Source organism: Microcaecilia unicolor, chromosome 3, assembly GCF_901765095.1.
Source record: "Microcaecilia unicolor chromosome 3, aMicUni1.1, whole genome shotgun sequence".
Classification (NCBI taxonomy): Eukaryota; Metazoa; Chordata; class Amphibia; order Gymnophiona; family Siphonopidae; genus Microcaecilia; species Microcaecilia unicolor.
The window spans coordinates 378,355,521-378,383,327 of NC_044033.1; the positions used below are offsets into that span (position 1 = coordinate 378,355,521).

Consider the following 27,807-nt stretch of genomic DNA (forward strand, 5'->3'; position numbering starts at 1 on the left):
ACATTCAGCCAGTTGTGTTTTTAGGATATTCCTAATGAATATGCATGAGAGATATTTGCATATACTGAGGTGGCATCACATCTGTCTTATGCACATTCATTAGGTATATTCTGAAAACCTGATTGGCTGGTGGTCTCCCAGGATAGGTTTGAGAACAACTTACTTAGAGGGACCTGCCAGAACCTCTCAGTATCCCAGGATGTATAGTACTTCATCTGCACCCATGGTTTTGTCCACTTTTAGTTTTGCAAGGTGATCAAAACACTTTTTTCTGTAAATGGTATAGTACCTACTCTATTCCCACATATGCCCTTGGGCATCTGTGGGGTATGTAGCCTAGACCACCATTTTATGTGCAGCACAGAACCAAACTATACCAGTCCAAGATTGAATGTTGATGCTTGCACATCATTATGGACTTAACTCAGCAATTTCCCATCCAGCCTGTTTTTGTGTGAAAGATCATGGACCGCATATTTATTCCCCTGCTGTGTACTGAATCAAACTGTCCTGAAACTAGTGCCAGAAACCAACCATTACCTGTGCAGCACTACCAGTCAAGACAAAACATTCCAGAATTAACTCTTGTCATACCAAATCAGAGCTATGGTCTCTCAGATATCCACATGGAGAGTACCTCCCAGATTGGTCTGTCAGCATCTATTGTCTCCAATGTAACCAATCATAAAGACTGTTTACAAAGGTTATGCAGACAGTATTGGTTACTGAATTCCAAGACTTAGAGCTGACACTAAAAGGTCATAAGGCTTATGATTCTTCTACTATTGGTATAGGGAGGAGCATTTCTATTACTGTTGTGCTGAGTAAGATCAATTTGGTACATTTGTGCTATTCTGTTAGATACTATATCAAATACCATTACGCTTACCCTTTTGTTTGCCTAAGATATCATTAGCAGTAGTATAGGAATTATATTGCTCAGTGTATTATTGCTAGCTGAATTTTTTTCCTTTTGCCATTTATACATCTTATTTGTACAGAATAGTACTAGCCTCATTTTTGGCAGGTACAGAGCTACAGGGCCTAGGGGCCAGGTGTGAGTATTACTTAGACATATACTCAGCCCCTGTTAACCCCCCTCCACACCCACCTGGACAATAGACACATTTTCTCCATTCATGAATACTAAATCCATCATTGACAGGAGATTCTGCCACAATTTGCTTGAACAAAGCCCCTTGTAAAGCATCCATAATCTTTTTTTATTTCTCTTTAGATTTACAGATGGGATACTCCAATCCACATCTGGTAGATTCAAGTTGCCCAGTATTATAACCTCTCCCTTCACTTCCACTTTTATGATAACATTGATCAGATCCCTGTCCAGTTCTTATTTTTCAGTTGGAGGTCTGTAGACTACCTGTGAGGATGGAAGTGCCATCTTCTCTTTCAAAGGCTATCACAGTGCCGCCTCTTTGCCCACACCACTTGCATTTTCACCACTGCTCCCCCTTTTCTGCTTCTCTCTCTCTCTCCTACATCAATTATATCCAGGTATGGTGATATCCCATTCAAGTCCATCAGGGCTTCCAGATCAGGCATTTTGTTACCTACACGTTGAGCATTTGTGCTCATAGTCTATTATTATTATTAGTTTCTAAGGTTGCCATTAGGGGACCCTGTAACAGTCTGTGTACATTGAGGGAGAAGGGTTTTGAGAGATTTGACAAGTATTAGCCACAGACACCCCTAAACTGTTTGTGCACAGGCCTCAGAACTATCCCTCAGCCTCAGTAACTGAGAGGTGAATTACACCATTATTCTCTTTTTGTGCACTCCTGGTTGCCACATCTCTTCTGAAATATATTGGCACCCCTGTATCGAGATTAAAATTCTAGCAGACCTAGAAAAGTTTCAGGGAAGGGTGCAAGATTGATAAAAGGGGAAAGCTTAAACAGGTTAGGGCTGTTCAGCTTGGAAAAGATAGCTGAGAGAGGATGAGATAGATGTTGATCCTTTCAAACAACACAAAAAAAACCAAACAAACAGGAAGAGACCATGAAAGTAATGACCAGCAGATTTAAACATATCACTGAAATAATTAAGCTGTGGAATCAGTTGCTAGAGGATGTGGTCAAGGTGACTGGGATTCAAAAAAGGTTTGTACAAGTTTCTGGAGGGAAAGTCCACACAAAATTATTAGCCAGGTAGACTTGGGAAAGCCATTGCTCATCCATGGAACTGAACTAAAAGAAATAGATCTACTTTTTAGCATCATCTGGGTACCTGTGACTTGGACTTGTTACTGTTGAAGATAGGATCCTAGGCTCAATGGATCTTTGTCTGACTCAGCATGGCTTTGCTTATGTTTTTAAACTGAATGGACTGGCTGAAAGTATAGTAACATCTGCAAAAAGCTCCCTTTATCAACTAGATCCCAACAGAACCTGCCAGGGACTATTCAGTTAAGCTGTTACTAAGCCCAGCTGATAAACTACCCTTCCTTAACTACTGGCAATACTTGTCATAATAGCTCAATGTGGGCTTTATAATCTCATGAATCTCTCATGAGGGACTTTGTCAAAAGCTTTCTGAAAATCTATGTATACTACATCAACCAGCTCACTTTTATCCACACCTTATATGTAGCCAATTGGTAAAGCAAGACTTCCTTTGGCTGAATCCATGCTGACTCTGTCCTATTAAACCATGTTGGTCTATGAGTTCAGTAAGGTTCTTTAAAATAGTTTCTACCATTTTGACCAGCAGGTTTACTGCTCTGTAGCTTCCTGGATAACCCCTCAAACCCAAAAATCAGCATTATGTTGGCCACTTTCCAATCTTCAGTTACCATGGATATTTTTAATGACAGGTTAAAGATCACCAACAGAAGATCTGCAATTTCATTTTTTTAGTTCTTTCAGTACCCTGGGGTGTATAACATCCAGTCAAGGTGATTTGCTGCTCTTTAACTTGGCTTATTATATCTTCCAGGTTCACAGAGATCTCTGTCACCTCCTCTGTATCATTACTGTTAAATACCATTTCTGGCACATCTTCCTCAGTAAAGGCTGAAGCAAAGAATTCATTTAGGGGTCCTTTTACCAAGCTGCACTAAAAAGGGCCCTGCGGTAGCGGCGGGGGCTGTTTTTCCTACGTGCCAGGGCCCTTTTTACCGCAGTGGGTAACCCCCCCCCCCTCCCCAAATGGCCATGTGGTAAGATTATTATTAACTTGTGGCTATGCGGTGGGAAGCACTTGCCACCACCCATTCAGGTGGCATTAAGGGCTCCTGCAGTAACCCGGTGCTGCCTGATTACTGCCAGGTTAACACTGTGGTAAAAATTCCAAAAATATTTTCCAGTGCGCTAAGCCGGCAGTAGTTCCGGGTTGCCACACAGCATAGGGAGCCAACTTTTCAAAATTATTGGGGGTGCTAAGCCCAATGGAAATAGCTCCTCCCTGGACACATACAAGGAATTTTCTCAATATTGGGGGTGCTCAAGCACCCACAGCGCCGGCTCTTATGCCACACGGTAGCCCTTTCGTAAAGGGCCACACAGTCTCTCCACTACAGCCTTGTCCTTCATGAATACTCATTTAACTCCTTGATGATCTCACAATCCCAAATGACTCCCTCACAGGCTTTCTGCTTCTGTTCCTGACTTTTGGCACAGAATCATGATAGAAACAGAAAATAATGAAAGATATATAGCCTATCGAGTCTGACCATCGTTACCACCTACTATCCCTTCCTGCCCCTTAGAGATTCTATATGCTTGTCCCACATTTTCTTGACTTCTCCACTGAGAGGACAAAAGTGAAACTGACTATTAAGGATGTGTATTTATTTGAAACAGCATTGGATATGTCAGATGACATATTTTATGTCATTCCATATCATTTTAAAACAAAACATCAGAAAAAGAAACAAACTTTGTGTTTTTTTTCTTACACTGGAAATAGCGCATACTATTTTTCAACAGGGCTATTGAAGAATTGTACATGCTATTGGGAAATAGTGTGAACAGCTGATGAACCCAAATGAATTTTTTTGTAAAGGCCAGAAACAATATAGAAAAAAGAACTGAGGGCCCCTTTTACAAAGCGGCAGTAAGCCCAACGCGGGCTTAACACTCACTAAAAAGGAAGTACCGCCAGGCTACCGCAGTAGCCCAGCGGTACTTTGCACCCCTAGCATGCCGTCATATCTGGTACTACAAAATATTTTGTTTTGTAGCACCAGTGTACCCAGCAGTAATCATTACCACTGGGTTAGCCCTGGAATGGCGATAAGGGCGCCCCCCCGAAATTTCTTTAAAAAAGACCCACCTTTTACCAGCTGCGGTACGAGTCCTCGGCGCACATCAAAAACGCACGCCAATGCCAGCGCAGGCCCCATTTTGCCACATCTTGGTATAAGGGGCCCTAAGGGGGAGGTGTTCTAACCCCTTTATGATTTTTTTAACCTGCATACTTCTTTACAGGCTATGCAAAACTAGTCTGCTTACCTTCTCATTATTAAATAATTTTCCATATTTAGAAGAAAACCCTCATTTTAAAATTCTTTGGATAAAAGTGTTGCATAATTTATCAATAGAGTAGCCATAAAAGAGACAGACTGCAAGAATGTTTAGGACCACAGTTGAAAATGAGTTCACTGCATTACACTTGGCAAGGATAAGAAAAGGAGTGATGTTGACAACAGGTGAACTGCATTCCAAAAGGTGCCAATCAATCCCATAGGTTTGTTCTTCCTCTAAGTCACAAAAGCATACATTTCTAATTTTTCTGGCTGCTCCTTCTCTGCTTCACCAGCACGTTTACTTCCAAACAGGAAATAAATGGAGGACAGAAAGGTAGTGTAACCATAGAGACTGGACGTACCTGCTTTTATTGTGTCCATACACTGCTGGTTTACTGATGCTCTTTCTGCCATATGCCAAGTGAAAAGAGAGAAGAGGAATGCGCAGGGGGAACTAGAAGGACAGATGGAAACTACTACTACTACTTATCATTTCTAAAGCGCAAGAATGGTGGATGAAAAAGCAAGGATGGTGGACTGGGATACCAAAAACTGAATTATTAGAGCACATGATGGGTGTGAAGAAACAGTGGGGTCCTTTAACTAAGCTGTTTAAGCGTCTACGTGTGCCCAATGCGCGCCAAAATGGAGTTACCGCCCGACTACCACATGGCTCTTGCGGTAATTTCATTTTTGGCAGGTGTCTGAAAAATATTTTTTATTTTTGGATGTGCGTAATGGAGGCACGCCATGTGGCATTTGACATGCGTAGGTCATTACCGCCCGGATTCTTTACTGTTAGGTCAATGGCTGGCATTAAGGTCTCAGACCCAAAATGAACGCATGTCCATTTTCGGCAAAAAAGACTTTTTTTCACAGGCGTGCTGAAAAATGGATTGGCGCGAGCAATTTTTCATCACGCCATTGTAAAAGGACCCCTGTGTGTTTTAAGACTTTAAAATGTATTGGGTATTTTCCTGCATTATGTCCTGAAGTGTATTTCTCCTATTTGGCCAGCAGGTGGTGTTTCTTTGCTGTAAAGCTGTTACAGAGAAACAAATGTGCCTTTCTTTAGTTTTAGCACACAAACAGGAAGCAAGAAACAGTATATGTTTGAAATTTTCTTGTTCTGGGTTCTGATTGGCCCAGGAGCTCATTTTCATTTGGAGAGTAGTGGCTTTTGCTTCAGTCTTAGCCAGAGAGAGAGAGAGAGACAGATCTCTTTGCTAAGGCCCTGTAAACAGTTACATTTGATAATTTGTGAGCAGCTACATGTCCTGATCTTCCCATGTACTTTTTAGAAAGTAAACAAATGTTTAGTGTTATAATTGATCCATATTTCAGTTACCTTGCACATTTTTTTGCACACTGTTCAATTTTTAAAGACAATAAACAATTTAGTTTATTGCCTCTTTGTCTGGACTGATAAAGAATCCTGGTGAATTGTGTGTTAGGTCTATGAGTGCTTTCTGGGAACTATGGGTCCACTGGGAGTGTGGCCTCCAGTCACCTAGAAATCACTGGGGATAATTTGAGAGTGGAAGACTCACCCAGAGGCAGTGGTGACCCAGTTGGTGGGAGGAGGGTGCTACTGTAGAGCACAAGTGGCAGGTGCAGGTGGACCTGAGCTGTGCTGGGGATAGTCCCTCTGTGGCCAATGGGTAACCCCAGGAGGGTGCTATGGAACTTTGGAAGGCTAAGTGCTTTGAAAATGAGCCCCTAGGTGTTTCATGACAATGGGAAAGGAAGAAACATTTATTATTGTATTTAGTATTTCAGTCACACTTCTGTAGTAGTTCAAGGTAAGTTACATTCAGGAATAATAGGCATTTCCATATTCCCAGAGAGCTTACAATACAAGCTGTACCTGAGGCAATGGAGGGTGAAGTGACTTATCCAGGGTCACAAAGGGTTCTTTTTACTAAGCTGTGGTAAGGGGTAGCACATGCTTACGGCAGCTTAAAATGGCTCACCATGGGACACATTGAAGTGTCCTGTAGTAAAAGTCTATTGTTTGCGCGCAAACCACATGCTACAAAATTTTTCTTTATTTTTCTCTGAGAGGCATGTCTGGGGCGGAGAGTGGGCATGATAGTGTGAATCAATTAGCATAGCCACATTACCACATGTTGATTAGCAAGGGATTAGTGTGTGAGCCCTTACCACCTACAAAATAGGTGACAGGCTGCTGATTCTGTCTTAGCTGAAGCAGGGGATTTTGGCAGTCATTTTCATCTTGCACCAACTCATTATTAATTCATCCTGTGTTGAGTGACACCTGAGGCAGACGGGTGTGTACTGTGAAAACACATCTGATACATGAGTGGTGCCAAATAAGGATTAGTATGCTACCTGTCTGGCTGCAAGAGTTTTCTTGGTTCACCCCTACTTTTGGATTTGGTTGCATACTAATAGCAAAATCAGCACATGGCCATTAATTCAGAAAATGGAAAAATCAGCCATTTTCTGGCTGTGGTAAAAACAGTTTTAATGTGTAGGAAAAAAACCTGTGTTAGGGTGTGTTAAGCCACTTTTTACCACGGCTTAGTAAATGGATCCCAAAGTGTGGTAGTGGAAACTGAATCCTTCTCTGCTTTTCAGTCTGCTGATTTAACCAGTGGGCGATATATCCCTAGAGCCAGAAGTAAAAGGAAAGCATGAGAAAATGGATGGAGGAATGAGTAAGGTCTGAAAAAGTAATAGAGATGAGGAACAAGTAATATAAGAGGGCCTACCTAAAAAGAGGAGTATAAAAAGGGTGGTGGAGTACAGGCAAGGGATAGTGATGAGAGTACTGGTACACCAAGTCAACTAGGCAGAGAGGATGAGCCAAGAGGTCATTATATAATTTGCAGCTATGATAAATATAAAGTTTAGCTGACTGCAAAAAAAACAGCCATATATGCCAAAATTCATCACATTGATCTCTCAAAAAGTTGTGTACAGTAGAGAATGACATGGGGACGGGGACCCGGAGTAACCGCGGGGATGGGGACAGATCCCACGGGGACGGGGACAAACTTTGTCCCCATGTCATTTTCTACTTTGAAGCCTGTTCGAGTGATGCAGACAATTTTTTTGGAAAAACAAGCAAACATGGTGGCCACAACTAGCAAAATTTGCATGGGGAATACTATACATCCTGCTACCAGCATATCGTCTAAGAAGACATCTTCTATTGCGACTGTCGAAGACAGGAGAGCTAGACTGAATCCTGAGATTATTGATGACCTCTTATTCATCCACAGATTAAAAAAGCATAACAGTGCTTCATAGGGCATATAGAACGGGTTGTATTTTGTAGACCTGGACATTTTAACAGGGTGGATTAGGATTCCTTGGGGTAGTAGAAATTAGCTATTGTTGGGGGTGGAAGGGTAGAGGGTGGTGGTGAGGAAGGTTATTGTAGCTGCTCACTGTTATTATTGTTTTCTATTTGTAATTTATACCAGGGGCGTATCTGCGTGGGGCCACAGGGGCCTGGGCCCCTGCAGATTTCGCCCTGGCCCCCCTCCCCGCTGTCAACCCTCCCCCGCTGCTTACTTTTGCTGGCGGGGGGCCCCAACCCCCGCCAGCCGAGGTCCGACCCGCAGTCTTCATATTTCGTCTTCCTCCGTGGCCATGCTGCAAGGAAGTAACGCTGCAATGCTAATTCGTTGAATCCAGTTCGGAGTCTGACGTCGTACAACGTGCTGCGACGTCAGACTCCGAACTGGATTCAACGAATCAGCACTGCAGCGTTACTTCCTTGCAGCATGGCCACGGAGGAAGACGAAATATGAAGACTGCAGGTCGGACCTTGGCTGGCGGGGGTTGGGGCCCCCCGCCAGCAAAAGTAAGCAGCGGGGGAGGGTTGACGGCGGGGAGGGGGGTGGAGGCGGGGGGGGGGGAAGGGAGGCAAAAATGTGCCCCCCCTCTCTGGCTCTGGCCCCCCCTACCGCCGGATTCCAGATACGCCCCTGATTTATACATAACAGTTGCACAGCATGTTGTTCCTTTTTATACTTTAATAAAAAAGATTTAAATATAAAATCATAATTGTTCAAGGCTTCTGCAGATGAGGACAGAGCCCACGGGGCGGGGATGGGAACAGAACCGCCGGGGATGGAGACAAACTTTGTCCCAGTGTCATTCTCTAGTGTACATGACCTTTTCCTTTTCTGTGTCTATAGTGACCAAGGCATGCTGCAGCTAAAAGCAGAATTAGATAAGCTGAAACAAAACCTCTTTTCCAGTACAAAATTACCATGCTATCATAAGAAAAAAAAAGAAGCAAGAGAGAACATCCTGCTGAAATCTAGTTTTTAGACATGACCTTTTTTTTTTAACAGAAAAACAAAAAATATGATCTAATTTAGATGGACTTTTGAGTACTTTACTTCCGATAAACAAATGCAATTAGAATTCAGATAATGGGAGACAATATATTTTTTTTGCACAAAACAGTACATTTATTCAAGTGTTCTCCAGCACAAGTACATTAGAAAGGAGCTTTTTTTTTTCTGGGCACCAAAAATGGGATGAAGGTGAACGAACAGAGTGGTACACCTGCTCCACACATTGACCTCTTTATTTCATAAACAGCTATGTCACAAGCAATCATTATTACACAGAGATACAACAGAATGCCAAAGGGAAGGGGGCGGAGGGTTCATCTCCCCCCTTGCCCTCCAACAATCCTCACCATTACTGCTTCCCCCTTCCCCAGCAACCGTACTGTGAAATGTACATTGTCAATAAATACTGAAGCAGCCCTTAAAAAAAAGGACAAAACAACATAAAACTCCCCCAATAACCCCAAAATGAAAAAAAAAAAAACATGCATGTCATTGCGGCTGAAGAGTATGCTAGAACACCAAAGAAAGTGGGGGAGGGAACCATTAGGTTTAACTTTTTAAACCAAAATAAAAAAAAAGGAGTAAAGATATACATTGCTATAGCTGCATGGAATGTTGGAATAAACAGAGTCTGCTACCAGGGAATAAAGCATGAGCCATCATATGTAACAGTAAAAGGGATTATCCAATTCTCTACAATAGTTTATTCCTCCATTATGAATACATGATTTTCACAAATATGTAAAGCACCAACTACTTCAATGCTAGGCTAAAACACATGAAATCTTTCATATTTTTTTTAGTTTTCAAGTACAAAGTTAAAATGCCTTTTTTTAAATTTTACTTTGTAATAATAATAATAATAATATATAAGAGTAAAATAATAGTGCTCTTTAGAACTCCACTACAAGACAACCAAAAAACAGTCATTGTCCAGACAGCAGATTTAATTTAACAATATATATTTTTAATAAAATGTTTAGCACCTTTTTTGAATCGCCTACTACCTCTTCTTATTTTAAGGAATTCAGGCATTTTTTTTTTCATTTTAGTCTTAGGGCTGTGCAAATGAAAAATAATCACTGAAAATGTATTAAAAGTTTTTCTGTGTTCAAATTCATGGTTCAGCACCTCTTGAAAAACATTATGGTGTTCAAAATGTGTTTTAGTGTGTGTGTGTGTGTGTACTTATTTTTCCATAATGAAACACTGGAAGAGCTCGATAAAAGAAAGGAAAACAACAACCTTAAAATCTGGCCAAGATGAAAAACAAAAACATAATAGTTTGTAGGAAATCAGTCCTTCTATGTGAGAGATAGATGCTACAGTTTGGTGACAGGCCACAATGTGCCACAAGAAGTCACCATGACTATTTTGATTCACTATCAACTATGCATTATATGCAACTTTAAAATCCTATGATGTTCAATTTTCTGTGTGAACTTTAGTAAATTTCCCAAAGTTTTATTTTGGGAGATGAAGCTGTGGTGGACACACATGGGATTCTATTCCCCATTTTTTATGCAAATGTAATCTTGCAACCCAGGCATATTCTGCAGCTTGAGAATATTTGCTTTATCAGTAGTTGCTAAATTTTTACACCCCAATTTTCTTGTTAGAGAACAGAGAGGATAAACAATGCAGCCTAAGTTTGAGAGTATTGAAAAATTCAGCTGCCTGTGACCAACACAAAGAGTTTTTCTTCTTATGAAAGTATTTAAGCTGTATAAAAGGAGAAACATTTTTTCCACATAATAAAATCTACTGTTTTCAGTGCACCTTGGCTCCCAGTTGAATGCACTGCTGGCAGTTAAGGATTCTCAGCACTGATAAATGTGTGTAAAAATAAGGCTTTAAGGGTGATTCTGTTTATCAGCTAGGTGGCTTCTAGTTCATGCCTACTGGTTAAAATCATCTTATGGACTCATTATCTGAATTGCAAAGAATTTAGAGTTTTGCATTGCTGAACTGCTTTCCAAAGAATCCAAAACTGTGGCTGGATATTAATCGGCTAGTATCTGAAAAACAAGTTATTCCACTGGAACCAAAGACTTACTACTAGAAGGCTCTGAATTCCCCCTTCACAATGCTATACATATTTCTTCTTTAAAGCAGCTTATTTTCTAGCAAATGACTGTTCAATCTGTGCCCAAATTTGGAACAGAAACCAAAATATTTTAATGCAAAATAAGGATTTTTACTGGTTGATATTTCTCACACCTCTTATTCCACAATGAACTGTAACATACGATCAAAACTCCATGAGCCAGAGCTTTTGTGAGATATAAAGCACTGGTTTGGTGCACTATGCCAGAGACTATACCATTCAGAGCTCTGCTATAAAAATCATGGGAAGCTCACAGTACATATATACCTTCATTTATTTTATGTTGAAGGGCAGTATATCTACTATAAAGCATAAAAGCACAGTTCTTACTCAGTCTTCAATCTGCTTGGAAGTGCTAGAATTTGCTGATGCTTCATTTGACAAACATGTAACACTGAAAGCAATCAAATGATGACAGGAAGACAGCTATTTCAGTTTCCAGCATCTCAAAATTCCCATAATGCATTGCATATGGTGCCATCACAGTGCTTACTGTTGAAGGAGGTATACATGAGCATTAGGCACCGGGAGAGAGCACTGGTGGATTCCAATTGCCTAAGTGCAGTAAGTTGTATAGAAAAAGGTGAAGTTATGGAAGTGGATGAAGGATTTGCCTGCTGAAAAAAAGGGCAGTGCTTTATTGAAAATTACTGGGAAAGTTGAATATGATGCCACTTTCATCACTTATCATCATCACAGAAAGTGACTGCCAACACTGCAAACTCCATAAACACACTGAACTCACTGCCTATAATGCGCAGAACTCATCATGAATTTAGGAGATGATTTAAAGTGACTTGAAAAAAATCAGCAAAAAGGGGACAGTACAGGAAAAGACAGGGTGTCAATTTATGCAAAACAGAAGATAATATTTTTGGTGTACTTCCCCCTATAAACCAACTAATGAATCTTCCACTCTGAAAGCATTACAAGCACAGATTTGCAAGTATCACTTTGATTCTTTATTTTAAAATGTGAGCACACTTGCTTAGCTGCTATGTGTCAGAGAGCTAGAATAACATTTTTTTTAAATAATATTAAAAAAAAAAAGTTCCTTACAATAATGGATGTGAAACTGCAAACCACTTTTGGAAGAGTGCTAAGTCAAAAGCAGTGCTCTGTAATGTTTAATGCCAATGATGGTTTAATCAGTATTAACTGCTAGTAGATGTAAGACTTCTGGAGCATTGGGTGGAGACAGAAGTAGAATAAAGGGACCTTATTAACAAAACATTTCCCAATAGGCACAAACTGGGTGAAAACCTTTCTTAAAATAGACTCCAAATGATTTTTTTGTTGTTGTTGATAGCACTAGAACAGCAGAACTACGGGATTCATATACATTTGCCACAGGCCTTCTTTTATTTCTATGGACCATGTAGCAGAAAGCACATACTACCCATTACTAAATGATCCCCTAAATGCTTTTAAACAACTGGGTATTAGCTTGCCTGAGATCACTTTTTCTGGTATATGGCTTTTTGCAAATACTGGCACTCAACTACGTCTTACCATATACTTGAAAGAGAAGCCATCCAGGCAGAGGCATGCTACCTATGGTTGCAGATCTCAACAGATAGTCAGATCCCACTTCAGTGCTGCAGCCAGAGTATTTAGTTGCCTGTGCTGCACAGTTGGAAGGACCTTCCTCCTGATTTTTGTTGTGGGCTGTAATCACAGCACTGCCACACATACCATATCTGACAGCTTAGTTTATTCTCTGTTCAAAGACACACAATATCACACCTCCAGCCATCTTAAACATAATATTTACAATGTTAATCTGTTTCAATGTTTAGGCTTCCTTCAATGAAAAGAAATCTAAAAATGTAATCAATTTATTTAGAACATATGCAAATGTGATATGGAAAAATAATTTATATTAAATCAATAGGCATTGGCAGTTCTTAAATGTATTCTCAAACTCTTGTCACTATATATCAGATTCTGAACTGGGAGTCTGGACTTCATGATGGAGTCCTGGCAAAACGGTTCTGAGGAGGACAGTATTTTACTACAGCATGTTAAGCAGTTAATGTGGGAATTAGAACCCGCTGTTCCTGTTGTGATTTAACATAGCATGTGCTAATTTCCACCTTAACTGCATAGTAGGGAATGAGGTGGTGGAATGAGTGTGGACCATGCCTTGCAGGTAATGCACAGTAATTTACCTTATATTAACTGTTAAATCAGGAAATAATGCAGAACGTTCCACACCAATTTTCAATAGGTAATGTTAAGTGAATCCATATTATCTGTAATACAGTTAACTTGTCTATCAGCTTTCAGCAACTGCCTTTAATTAAATTTCTGTGTGCATTATTGTGGCATAAAACCAGTCCTTGAATGCTAAATGAGACCAAAGGTGATGTAGGTGAAACCTGCAGTTGATGGAGCTGCAGCGTTGGCCGTTCTTCTCATCCTTTTGCTGTTTTGTTAGTACATGATTGGTTTCCAAGTTTTGGATTGCCAAATGGCCGAGCTGACTTTACATATAACCCTTTCCAAAGCCATACAGTTAGGTTTCTTTTTCAAAATTTAAGGTTGTTCTCGAGGGTGTCCTTGAATCTAAGACATGACCTTTCCTGTGATGTGTTCCAATTTTTCAGTTTTAGGGATTCTGGTGTTCTCCAACTTTATGACATGGCCTGTCCACTGAAACTGAAATTTTACTACCATTCTGTGCTAGAAATGTGGCACCTTACAAAGACATCTGTGTTGGAGATCCTGTCTTGCCACCTTATATTGTACATGACTCTCAGGAAGTACTGACTTGAATTGCTTAAATTGCCTGAGGTGTCCGAGACACCCAATCTAACATACATATTCATACAGTAGTTGACAATACTACTGCCTGGTGCACCATGTTTGAAACAGTCACCTTCCCTCTCATTCCATAAAGATAGTCTACCAAATGAGATGCTTGCCTTGGCAATACATTTATATAAGCTGACCACTCATGATGAAAATGCTGGGTTGTCATAGGCCTTTTGATAGATTTGGCTGGTGTCTTATCTCTGTATGTTTTCTTCAGGTTGACAGTGAGTTCAAAGCACCTGGCTACCTGCGTGTTCTGATCTATGACCTCCTCAGTGACTGGCTTCCTAGTGTACAATCATCCACAAACAAGTCTCTAATTAGTGATTACACCACCTTATAGTGAGCCCATAGGGGAGGGTCTCATATTGAAGATGTCACCACCTGCATGCGACTGAATATAAACAAACCAATCCATATCCTAGAAGGCATCTGGGTACATCCTGAGGAACAGCAAAAAGTGCTAGCACCAGAACTGAATTTTGCTTTGAGTTGTTTGAAACTGGAGAGAGATCAGAGCATTCACCACATTCCTGCACCTTGGCCAACATCCCGATGTGAAAAAAGCTGATAGAAATATTGTCTGGTCAGTCTAGAGGATTTTCACATAGCATTGTGGTTTAAAGACTCATATAGTTCTTGAATTTTCTCAAAGCACTTCTCTTGAATCTGCCTGGCCAAGTATAAAAAGTCCACTTTATTTGGTGAGTCCACAACAATGTGGTAACTCGAGGTGACTTGACACTGCTGTGTTTCGGCCAACCGGCCTGCCTCAGGAATCATAATGTTCTAAATTAAAACACATATAAAAGAAATACATTGCATATTCTGTTGAATATTTTTAAGTTAAATATCTTTTTGGTTGTGTCTTTTTATTCAATAGTGTATGCAATGTATTTCTTTTATATGTTTTAATTTTTTGTGTCATCTTTGCTGTGTTCTTTGTTGCTTTGAGCTTGCGAAGACCATGTTCTTCTGTGCTTACATCATCATCTGCCTGCCCAAGACCACCATGGCCAGGTCTAAATCTACACTGGGAGTCTAGAAAATGTCAGAAATTGTTTCATTCTTCTATTACTTTTTTTCAGCACCATGCTGGGATGGACAGCGGAGGAATTTCAGTGGTTATTGCAGCTGATTTTCTTTTAGTCCTTCCTTTTATAGAGATTAATGTGTTCCAAATATACTGAAAGAGCTGTACGAGTATTAAGAGCATGTAATCAACTCCTTGTTTAAAAATCTAGCTTGGTATGCCATCTGATCCTGGATATTTCCCTAGCAAAGCTTGGCTGATGGTTTTACTGATCCAAGGCAAAAATGTCAGTTTAGCTTTACCAATATTGTTCATTGAAGGATGTTCATTCAGAATATCTAAAGACATGCTGGAGCAGAAATTTATAAGTGAAATATTTTGCCCAACAGTTCCAGATTTCAGTCGTCTGTCAAAATTTTAGTGCCATCTGTAGAACAAATAGGTGCACTGCAATACGATGTAAACAACTTGGAGACCATGACAGAAATCTGCTGTTTCTTATAGCTCTTTGGTTTTCTCCTTCCACTGTATCTTTAGATTTTACATTGTCTGGTCTGAGTCACCCAGATGTGTACCCCTGTAGTAAACGCGCCAGCATCTCTCTTAGCATGTTTTGCAACCACTCATCGAAGGCAGGCATTGGGAAAAAGCATGGAAGCCAGGCGAGAGGCAACCTGAGAAGGCATCGATGCGAAACTGGTAGCGTGGACCTGGCCGCTTGAAGACTTGCGCACTGGCAACTCTTCCAAAGAGGGGGAGCACTCCTTCTAGTGTTGCTGCTTCTCGTGTATCGGGGGATCAGATGCTCCGGTGTTCCCAGCACCGTGCGCTGAAGAAAACTGTTTGTGCTTGTTGGGGGCTGTTTCCGATGCAAAGAGTCCCGGTCCTAACAACCCATGTGCGCCCTCGGTGTTGGGTCCAATGCTCACCAGTCCGAGGGCCTGCTATCAGTGCCTGATGCCGAGACAGGTGGAGACCTCATCAATGTCGGTGTGCTCCCAATGGATGGAGAAGTCTGAGCAGCCATGGAGGTCAATGCTGCTATCACCCAGCTGTGAGAAGCTGAAGGCCTGCTTGTTCTCTGAGAATATTCGGTACTGGTATTTCTACAATATTTTTCTGAGATACCCAGATTTCCAGCAATATCTGTTGTAATGTACTGACACATTAGAAACTATGATACTAATGTCTTCAAAATGAACTATTACAATATTGAAAAAATACTTGAAATCTCAAAGTCTCACATGGATTTGTCTTTTTTGGAAAGTCTTCTAAAGCCAATTGTATAGTTCTTTGCTCTTCTAAAGCTAGTGAGCACAGAACTGTAATATCTAAGATGAAAGCAATATTTTCTCATGCTGACTGAATTATACAGGCTTAAGTTTTAAACCCTTTATTCTAACAAGACCAGCCATCCAATCTTAAAAAGAAATTCATATCCAAGGGTTTTTTTCTTTTGAAATCTTTTAATACCTAGATTCATTAGAACGGGAGGGTCTAAAGTGACGGGACACTGATGTGCTTCTCTGCAAATCCATATAGACATCACAGCAAATGGAAAATAGGAATACTAAGCTGTGGACCTAGGGCGTGTAGATTCTCTCACTGATACTCTTTGTGAGCTTGAGCAAGTCACTTCATCTCCATTGCCAGAAATATTAACTTAGATTGTAAGCCTTCAAGACAGGGAAACAGCAATTGTATCTGAATTTATAGCTCACCCTAAGTCTGGATTTGGAAAGGGGAGTAATTTAGTCTAGAAATCCAACTGTACTTTTTATTGCAATGACATGCAAAAATACAGCCAGAAAAAAAAAATGAAGAAAGATCCAAAAATTAGGAAAAAGAGGGTCCATACAACCAAGACAGAAACTGCTATAAAAAAAATCTGACAAATTCCCCCGCTTTTCAGAACTACTGCAAGTGCCATTTAAATTTTATAGGATAGCTTTTGCAACCATACGATGTAATACTGCTCTCCTGTGGCCACTAAAATGCTCAGTGTAACACACACTCTTGAAGGTATGGTTTAAGTTTACCATATCCTTAATGTACTTGCAAACATTTTGAGTCTATTTTTATTTTATGGCAGTCAACATGAAATGAGCAGGCAAAACCTACAGGAAACGGAGAATTCTATGCATACCTTCCTATTTCATCTCCCATTGAAGACATACACGTCAAACCCCACAACCAAGAATGAAGACTGATTAATTGGAAGCTAGGTGTTCGGAGGTGATAAATTACATAGGTAGGAAGAGACAATACTAAACTGAAATCCAAGTAGAGACTTTCCAGAAACAAACAAGTACAAGGGAGAAGTCTGCATCATCATTCAATGTCTCCCTTCTGATAGCTATTTCAATCCCATAGGAATTCTAATCCAATACACAGATTTTTGCTGTTGCAAGGTCAACACCACCCCACTGCAAAACTAGCACTTGTCTGGAGGTGTCACAAATTCAGCAACTTAGTTTTTTGTTTTCACTGGTTTACTCCTGTGCACGATTCAATGCTTTAGCATTAATTGTTAAGGCACTTCTGGCAAGCATGGGCAATAGTGGTCTATATTCCCTGCTTGTGTTAAAAATAAAATAAAATCAGATGAGATCCAGTGCTGTCCACGGGAGTGGCTACAGAAAATTTAAATTATGTGTACTCTCTTATGCACCTTCATGCTTTCAGAACACGGGCATGGACATGTATGTCTGTTTACATTATAGCTGCAATAGTATCGGGAGAGCAAAACTACAGGATTGCATATACTGAAGAGGTTCAAACAATCTTCAAGACACACCATCATCAATATTATATCTGCTCCATGTTGCAAACCAAATATATAAAGCTAATTAAAAGCTTTATAAATCTCAGCACTGATAAATGCCATTCTCCTGCTTGATAGCCCTGCCAGGGCAGCCTTTCTCAGATATCAAACATAAAAAGGGTTAGCGCTAGCCCAGTCCCTTTTTGTGTTTGTTACAATGAGTCCAATACATGCAAATGTATTTTCTCTGTCAAATATTAAAAACACTTATGATAAAAAAAAATTGATTTCCTTTTTAAAATACTGATCTGTAACATAGAAATTTCTCTGCAGTGTTCTCGAGTATCACTAGTGACCAATCACATGAGGGGAGAAGTGAGCTGCTACCACAGTCTTAATGATCATTGCCGGTGAAAAAGTGTCTCATATCAAAAAGTCTTAGAAATTGAAGTCTTCCATTTATCCACAGAAGAGAAGAGCACAGGACAGTACAAACATTCTCATGCTGCTCTACTGACTTGCCCCATCCTGTTCTGGAGGATCACTTTTATGACTCAGACAGGCAGACAGTCAAACCTTATCCACTCTAACACTTCTAGGGATGCCAAATAGAGTGATGATGGTTTAGGTGACTTATGGCATCTGTCCAATGTGGATTGAACTAAGGTAACCAACTCATTTAGATGTGTCACCCAACACCCATGTAGGCTTGCCACCTCAATCCAGACTAACCAGAATAGTCTGAGCCACTGCTGTTGTTGCTCCTCACTACATGCATGGAATTGCAGCTCTGATAAAGAAGTAGTAGAACACTCCTTGCATTTAAATGCACAAAGTCCAGGATTGGGCAACAGCCTCTGAGTTAACCTGAGTGATAACTACCAGCAGATAGGAATGACATTTACTTGTTACAATCTTAGCTACAATTTGAACTGAAGACAGACATATATCTTGGTGCTAATTCACAAAGCATTCCAACTGAATCTCTTATAGCACACTAATTCCTGGATTAGTATGCAGCTCATCTGGATGGAAAAATAAGACATATCTGGTTTTATCTAAGTACTGTGGGGGTGAATAAACAGCAAATAAGCAGCACACTAACCTTTCTTTACAGACCCTATCTAAACTGAACTTAGTATTGGTGAAGTTACCAAGTGCCTGCATATCACCAGACATAGGCACATCCAACCACTGTTTCTTTAAACTCTCATCCTGCACTCTTCCATGGGACCTATAATTCAGATGTTCTGAAAATGAATTTAACAGGGTGCCAGTTAATGAAATCAAGAATCTGCATAAAACAGGGCATGTGATGTGTCAAAAATATCAACTCAAATACAAAGTTTATAGAGAAAAATGCCGTGTTCAAAGGTTTTCTATAGAGTAGTATAACTCCAAGCCATCAGGAAATGCAGGTCCATGAGTGCCTTATTATTCTTGCTTTTATGAAAATCTTTTCAGCGTTTCAAACAATGACCAGGACTGGGTCCACACTTCTTGATGGCAGGCAGTCTGATTGCTTTCACTCTGCTTGTAAAAGGGCGTGAACTGATGAAACCTAGAAGCCACATTCTCAACATACAGAAATCCCAGGAGTGAGCATTCGTGGGAGGGTTTCACACATCTTTATTTTAGCTAAAAAAAACAAAACAAAAAAACCCCAATAAATATATAAAAGGTAGGTTTACAGAAGAACACATGACTTTGCCTCCAACCGCTGGCTCCTATTGCAATTCCCTAAGAATCACAGAAAGGGGAGGACACAATCATGCTTTGTATTTATCATCCCCGTTGCTGGTGCAAGGGAATGAAAATGATTTAGCGGTAGTTCATTCACAATTGCTGAATGTCAACTGTATGATATTTCAAGTCACCATAAAACACCAGTGAGATTCACATCCTAAACCTGTTGGGAGAGAAATTTCAAAAGAACACTCTCTCAATATATATTTTTTTGGGACAAAGTTTTAAAAACAGCAGATATATATAAAATAAAAAACAACCAAAAAATGATATAAAAAAAGATTTGTGTTGAATTTACAGCTTTTTCCAGTGGGAGTTCAAAATATGAAAAAAACCCCCAAAGCAGCAAAAACAAACTGCACAGCCCTAGTTCAATCAAGCACTAGAACAAAGAAAAATTCACATTATATATACAAAGAAGAAACGAAAGTACACACATCCACCCCTCTCCAGAGTATAACAGGAAACCCAATTAGAAACTGAAGGTTAGTGAGACAGAGTACATTATATTGAGTCAGACTGCATGTGATATGAGAGAAAAGAGTAGGTATTAGAGTAGGAAGAAGGGTTGATTTTGATATTAAAAACAAACAAACAAAAAATAAAGGGCTAAAATGTCATGGTCATGACCTTCCCACCCCCTAGCAATGAAAACTAAAATCGTATTTTTTTCTCATTTTAGCCATAACAAAACAGGATGAAAAAAATGTCTCCTCCTCAAATCCCACTCCCAACAAAAACACATCTCAACAAAACAAATATGTATAAAATTAAACACAAAAAAACTTTAAAGAGATGTCAATAGCTACTTTGTCGTATGAAGACATGCAGCCTGTATTGAACTGGAGTTGAGTAAAAACATCGCTTTGCCATGCTGACCCTGTGTGGCTGTGAATGCCTGATGTGCACGGAGGCTGGGTGGGGGGGGGGGGGGTTACAGTAACATACACAGAGCAGACATCATGCGCAGGCACAGGGAGAAGAAGCAGCACCAGTTTACTGACCTATTCTTGCCCCCTAACCTGTCCCCATGCCTCCCATTCTTTGCGATGCATATAAATCCTCTCACCCACCCCACCCCCAATTTCCATATAAAATATTTTGACCATAAAAAGAATAAAAAATAAAAAAGAATTCTGAGAGGACTGTCAATGCATGGCAGGTGTGAGACTGGGGTGCAAGTTACCATCATAATGACCCCTTACTGTAAAAACAGAAAATGGATAAAAGGTTATTGCATCACTTTGAAAACGGAAGTCACACTGCCTTGTCACCCATCCCTACCAGGACACTATTTCCTCCCAGCTCCCTCCCAAAGTGTGACCTCCATATGCACCTTTTAGCTGTGTGTTTATTTCTTTTTATTTTAAACCCCTCATGATATTTCTATTGATAAGGCAATAAGGAAGCTGATGTTTTTAATCATCTCACTAGCAGATAAGCACCATTGTGAAATTGAACTGTTATACAGTAACTGCAGTACCTTGACACACAAACACACACACACACACACACATATATATATATATATGTATATGTATGTATGTATGTACACACACACACGTAGGTGTGTGTGTGTGTATATATATATATATATATATATATATATATATATATATATATATATATATATATATATATATACACACACACACACACACTGACACATATATAGATAAAAACTGTAAACAAGAGGTAAGGACTGGTTTCTTCAAAAACTGATTCACGTTAGATATCTGAAATACTATTTTAAAAAAGATGTTTTGTGATTTCTGTATATATTTGTTTCCCTGGTATGTTTGTTTGTGAATATTGTCTTTCTCTCTCCCCCCCCCCCCTCCCCCGGTGATTACCGGTGCATGGTGCTGGTAAACAGAGCAGTCCTGGCAGCTGGAAGCATACATCAGGCCTGCCATCTTTCCTCATGGTGTTGTATTTCCTGCTTGTGCTCATATTTCACCAGCCAGAACCAAAATATATATATATATATTTATGTATATTCTTTTCTCTGTTTTTCTATTTTCCCTCATATTTTGTTGTTTTGTTTTTTTTTTTTTGCTTTTCTTTAGTTTTATGTTTTCCTTTTTTTATAGCACTGCTATGTTGGTAAAAGCTTTTGTCTCCAGTACAACTTAACATCATAAAAGCAAAAAAAAAAAACAAACAAACCAAAAAACCCCAAATTATCTTCCCATGATAAAATACATCAACATTTTAAAAAGTTTTACCCAAACCAAAAAATACCCCCTTGTTTAAATAGGATAAAAGAACATTTAAAATACAGGAAATGTATATGTGTGTATGTGTATACATGTGTGTGTGTGCGCGCATTTGTGGTGGTTTATATTGTTTCGCTCCACAGTTGCGCTCTTTGTCCCTTATTAGATGCAGGCAAAGTACTCCTTCAAGGGTGCAAACAGGTGGCGAATAACAGGAACACTCCAGGACCTCCCCAGGAGTCTTTGCCTGGCTAGGCGGCTCATATTAGACACATCTGTGTAATGGACTGGAAAGCCAAACACCCTGTAGGGAGAGAAAGAGCATTGGTAAAAACTGAGAACAAACTCTGTTTAAACCTTATATAGCCAACTTTGGGTCCCTTTTACTAAGCTGCGGAAAAAGGGGGCCTGTGCTGGTGTCGGCGTGTGTTTTTGACACGTACTGAGACTCCCTTTTATTGCAGCGGGTAAAAGGGAAGTCTCTCTTTCCTGCAGGAAATGGCCATGAGGCAAGTAAAGCATTTGCCGCGTGGCCATTTTTTTTTGGGGGGGGGGGGGGGGGAGGAAGAGCCTTTACCACCACCCATTGAGGTGGCGGTAAGGGCTCCTGTGCTAACCTGGCGGTAACCAAGTAGTATGCGGCACTGCCCGATTACTGCCGCGTACACTCCAGCGCTACAAAAATAAATATATATATCTGTTCAGTTACTTGCTATTCACGTATTTGGGCTTTGCTTAGCAGATATAGGGCCCCTTTTACTAAGCGGCGGTAAACCCAATGTAGGCTTACCGCTCGCTAAACAGGAAGTACTGTCGGGCTACCGCAGCAGCCCGGCAGTACTTCCCACCCCTGGCGCGCCATCATATCTGGCGCTACAAAAATATAACTGCTAAACAAAGCCCAAATATATGAATAGCAAGTAACTGAACAGAAGGTCTATGTAAATTCCAAAATATGAGAATAGAAAGGAGACCAAGGCAAATAATTATTTGGGAAGGCTGACTGGAAGCTGAAAAATTTATACCCACACTTCCACCTTTATACTACTGCATCTTTATACTCAAACATTTATTCACCACATCTCGCTATAAATCAAAGGGGAAAATCTCAGCACTCACAAAACTGGAAAACGTGATCCATGTTTTAAAATGTTTTGGTACACGAGAAACTGCTGGAATGCAAGGCCTGCATGTGCCCAAAATGCAAAAGCATCTAATTTCTTTTCCACATTTACACAATTCATCTTTAACGCACAGTTATTCTCTCTTCATGAAAGGAAATTTTTCAACACTAGCCATGCACTTTTCTTTTACAATATAACATACAGTCCTCATCCCCTTTATTGCAGTTGTGGCTTCATAACTTTGAAACCACCTTTCCCACAGAACAGCAAAGTTAGGAACACTGTAGATTTACTGGTTAAGACAAACATAGGCTCCATTATAAAAAGTACAAAACTGCAAAAAGTTGACCAGACAAATCACACCCAGTTCTTTCTTCTGTTAGCTCAGATTGCTAGTAGGAAGATCAGCAGGGTAAAGTGGGAAAGGGATCAAGACAGGGTTGTTGGGTGGAGAAAGTAGTGGGAGAAGATGACCATTGGCAGTTTGAAAGGGAGTGACTCAGCAGAGGGCAAGGAGGTGGGTGAGAGTGTGAATTAGCAGGAGTAAGGAGGTGAGCGAATAGAGATGTAGAGGGTGAGAAGAGAGGTGAACAGCAAAGATGGTATCAGACACAGGTGCCAGTTCTGTGGGTGCTTGAGCACCCCCAGTACTGAGCAGATTCTTTGACTGTATCCAGAGATGGAATCATTTTCATTGGAATTAGCAAGCTGGCTCCTATGGACTCAATATAAAAGGAATGGGGTGTGAGTGTGTGTGTGGTTCTAAAGGAATGGAGTGTGGGTATATCTGTGTGAAAGAGAGAGAGAGAGAGAGAGAGAGAGAGAGATCTATGTCAGGTGAGGAGGAGTTATGCTAAGTTAATCAATCACCCTTGGGAATTGATGGTCCTGAAGAAGTTATCCTATAGGATATTGAAACAGCAGCACAGGTATAAAATCTGGAAATTGTCTAGGGATTTCACAGGATAAAACATACGATGGAGCGTAGACTCCAGGATTTGAGGCTTGTAGTGGCAGAAATTTTGACCTCTTTGGAAGAATGGGGAAGAGATGGAGTGCTTACAAGTAAACAACAACTGAAAAAGGGAAGGGCATAGAGAATAATGGGGTGGAATAATATATTCTCCAAGGACAAGCAGGCTTGCTTATTCTCACAAGTAGGTAGACGCTGATCCGCATCGCCAGGTCCGGCATGCCATAGAAAAAACTACAGCTTTTGAAAAGTGTGAACCGCGCTCCACCGCACATGCTCGAGTGCCTTCCCGCCCGCCGCGTGAACGTGACTCCCTCAGTTTCACTTTTTCTGCGTAAGGAGCAGCTGCTTTTAGTGGTGTCTCCTCACACGCCCGGTTTAGAGCGATTTCTTCTTATTTTTTGAATGCCTTGTGCCTTTCTTCGTTTTTTCACTTTGTTTTCTTTTTTAAAAAAAAAAAAGCTAGTGGTTTGACCCACGTTTAATTTTTCTTTCTTTTTCGGTGTAGGCTGTTTTTAGGTCTGCCCCTGTCGGGTTTCTTCTTTTTGTGCCTTTGCCCTTTTTTCAGGCACCATTTCATCGTTTGATTTGGCCAGTGAAGTTTTTCCTTCCATGTCCACGAAGACCCCAAGTGGCTTCAAGAGTTGTACCCGGTGCAACCGGACCATCTCTGAGAAGGACACCCATTCCTGGTGTCTCCGGTGCCTTGGGCCTGACCAGAGCCCTGCCAACTGTGACCTCTGCCTTCGTATGAAGAAGAGGACCCAGGTTTCCTGGGAGGCTCAATGCAAGAAGATTTTTGGAGCCAGGTCCAGTTGCTCAATGTAAGCATTGACGTTGAGCTTCACACTGACATCATGAGTCATGATAGACATGGCTGCTTTGAGACCCCGCGACACTGGGAGCAGTGAGGCGTCAAGTGGGTCTCCACCTCTGTCTCAAGGCCTCCTGCTATGCAGGCCCCCTGGGACCATCAATCGTCGGACCCAACCCCGAGGCGATGGGAGGATTCAATGTCATCTTCGTCGGCACCGAGAAGCATGGGTGATGTGCATCAGGCAAGGGCAAAGAAGCACCATCACCGGTCTTCCCTTGAGCCATGGTGCCGGGAGCTCCAGGGCGCTGAGGAATTCGGCACCCAAGAAGCATTGGCACTGGGAGGACCGCTTGCCCTTCAACCAGGAGGTGCCGATGCACATCTCTCCAAGCAGCCGAGATCCTGCTCAGCCTCAGCAATTCTGCAACCTGTGCCCCAGCCGATGCCACAGTCTTGCCCGGTCAGCCCTCGATGAGCGCATCCGGGCCTTGCTCCCTGAGTTTTTGGATGGCCTCATGCAGTGATGTGCATCGGTATCGGGGGTGCTTGCGTCTGCCATGCCCTCAGCCTGCGATGGGGCCTCTGGTGCCGGCGCCGCTTGCGACTCCGGTGTCGATTGCCACCCAGGCCGGTATCCCCTCAACATCGGTGGAGGAAGCTTCACCGGAGTCAAGACGGGAACCAATCTCTGACATCCCTTAGAGAGGTTTTATCTGACACCAAAGACGAGTGCTCATGGGAATCAGAAGAGGATCCCAGGTACTTATCCTCCGACAAGTCTTATGGGATCGCCTCTGAGCCCACCCCTCCACCTGAGAGGAGACTGTCTCTACCCAAGAGCCTCTCTTTTACATCTTTTGTAAGGGAAATGGCTGATACCATTCCATTCCCTGTAGAAGTGGAGGATGAGCCCAGGGCCAAGATGCTTGAGGTCCTGCACTATAACTTCCCTCCTAAGGCGGCAGTGATAGCTCCTTTCTACAAGCTACTCAAGGCAGTCCTCGTACGGAACTGGGCGCCCCCTCTGTCTGTCCCTGTGGTCCCCAAGAAGATTGATACCCAGTACTGGATCCACGGTTGTCACGTCTGTGGTCGTGACCCCCCTCAGGCTTACCTTATTTCTGGTGGTCAGCTTCTAAGCTGGCTTCTGTCTGGTCTTTCTAAGTTAGCTCTGTCTCTGTGTGCTGGCTGCTTCCAGCATGGCTCTGATTGCTCCTCTGTGCGGCACCTGTGTATGCTGAACCTCTCTATGCTTCAGTATGCTTTCTGCCTGCTTCTTGGTTTGTGCTCCCCTCGCCCTCTGGTGGCCAGAACTGGTGGCTGCCATAGACTGTCTTGCTGTTCCTACCTGTTCCAGGCTTCAGCCCAGTCCAGTCCGGATCTTCCAGGCTGCCAGACTTGTCTTTGTTTGTGCCTGCACAGCACCTGTAGCTGCCCGATGGTTGCTGCAGCTGAATCTCAGCTGCTGCTGGGCTTATTAGCCATTTGGAAACTCTCTGCTTTGCCACTGCATCGCCTAACGTCCCTGGTATGCTGGTGTGCTCTGTGCACTTCTGCCTAGCCCAGTTTATTGTCCCAGATTCTTGCCTGATTCTAGTGTAGTCTTTGTGTAGTTTATCTTGTACTGTATTGCTTGTTTCCCAGTCTTGTTTCTTGTTTGTATTTCTCTGTCTGTTCTTGGTTGTCTGTGTTTCTTGTTTAGTGGCTGCCTGGCAGCTTTAAGTTCTGTCTCTTACCTGTCTGTGTTTCCTTTCTTAGTGGCTGCTTTGCAGCTTTCAGTCCTGACCCTCAAAGCCTGTCCATTTCCTGCTTAGTGTAATATTGTCTGTCTGTGAGTCCTAGCCCAGTTTCCTGCCTAGCTGCCCAGGTTTATTCCTTTCCCCTCTGACCCTTAGTCCTAACCCTGTTCAGCCTAGTTGGTATCCAGTTCCTGCCCTGTCTGGTAAGTCCTGCCGGCCACCTGCACCCAGGGGCTCAACTCCTGAGGAACGGTGGTCAAGTGCAGGTGAAGTCTAGCTATCCCTGTCAGAGTTCTGTCTTATCCCTGTGTAGGGTGGTTTTGCCTGCTGCTGCCGCTCCTTGATAGTGGCCCAAGGGCTCACGATCCTAGTTCCTGCTTTTGAAAACGAGACAACGGTGAACCTAGATTTGTAAGGTCCCAGTTACCTCAAGATTCCATGTTGGTGGACTCCACTCTCAAAAGAGACAGGAGTCCTAGGGACTATGCCTCAGCTCCCCCTGGATTCTTATCAGGCCTCTATGCTCCTCTCCAGTATCCAGTCATACCAGCTCTTCATGAGCGTGTACTTGCGAAATTTGGTAAGGCAGATGTTGGACTTGGTCGATGCGCTCCCTCCAGAGCAGGCCATGCCTTTTCGCCAGTTAGTCAAGAAGCAAAGGATGTGTTGCAAGTTCTTGTCCAGGGGCACTTACAACAGTTTTGACGTGGCATCCAGGATCTCTGCCCAAGGTATAGCAATGCGCAGACTCTTATAGCTGCGTGTTTCTGACCTGGAACATTCTGTTCAGCAGAGGTTAGCGGGGGGGGGGGGGGGGGGGGGGGGGGGAATAACCTTTTTGGACAGAAGGTTGAGGAGGTCGCAGACCAAATCGAGAAGCATACGGATACCATATCTTCTCTCTCCCGCCAGGCGTCTTCTACAACTGCCTCTTCATCTAGGAGGTTTTTGGGTAAGTTGTGGAGTGCTCCCTGTTACTACGCTAGGCGTAGGTACACTCCTGCGGCCCGCCAGCCTGCTCAGACTCAGCCCCCAGTGTGCTCATTCACGTCAACAGCGTGCGCCTAAAGCCCCTGCTGCTCCTCAGCAAAAGCAAGGGACGAGCTTTTTGACTGGCTCCAGCAAAGCATAACCGCAGTCAAAGTGTCCGTCCCACATGACTTGCCGGTCGGAGGGAGGTTACTTTAATCACCAAAGGTGGCCCTCATAACCTCCGACCGGTGGGTTCTTCAAATAGTCTGGCTCGGATACACCCTCAATTTGATTGCCAGACCTCCAAATTCCTTAAGCTCTCATCACAAGCAGGTGCTTGCAGAGGAACTCTCTGCCCTTCTGAAGGCCCATGCGGTCGAATCCATTACACCAGGGGAAGAAGGGCAGGGATTCTATTCCAGGTACTTTGTGTAGAAAAAGAAAGGGGGGGGGGGGTATGTGTCCCATCCTAGACCTAAGGGCCTTGAACGAATTCCTAGTCCGAGAAAAGTTCAGGATGGTTTCCTTGTTCACCCTTTTTCTCAACGATTCAGGAAAACAATTGGCTATGCTCTCTGGACTTGAAGGATGCATATACTCACATCCCAATACTTCCAGCCCACCGGAAGTATCTTCGATTTTGGCTGGGAACATATCACTTTCAGTACCGCGT

General features: G+C 42.0%; 1 protein-coding gene across 1 annotated transcript in view; it reads right to left on the reverse strand.

The window, feature by feature from the left end:
• Window positions 1-20,958: 20,958 nt before the first annotated feature.
• Window positions 20,959-27,807, reverse strand: part of DNMT3A (DNA methyltransferase 3 alpha) — an 806,037-nt gene continuing 799,188 nt past the window's right edge. Inside the window, exon 23 of the mRNA XM_030198633.1 lies at window positions 20,959-21,813. Coding sequence (XP_030054493.1) covers window positions 21,672-21,813 — 142 coding nt within the window. The 3' untranslated portion in view covers window positions 20,959-21,671. The remainder of the gene's footprint in view (window positions 21,814-27,807) is intronic.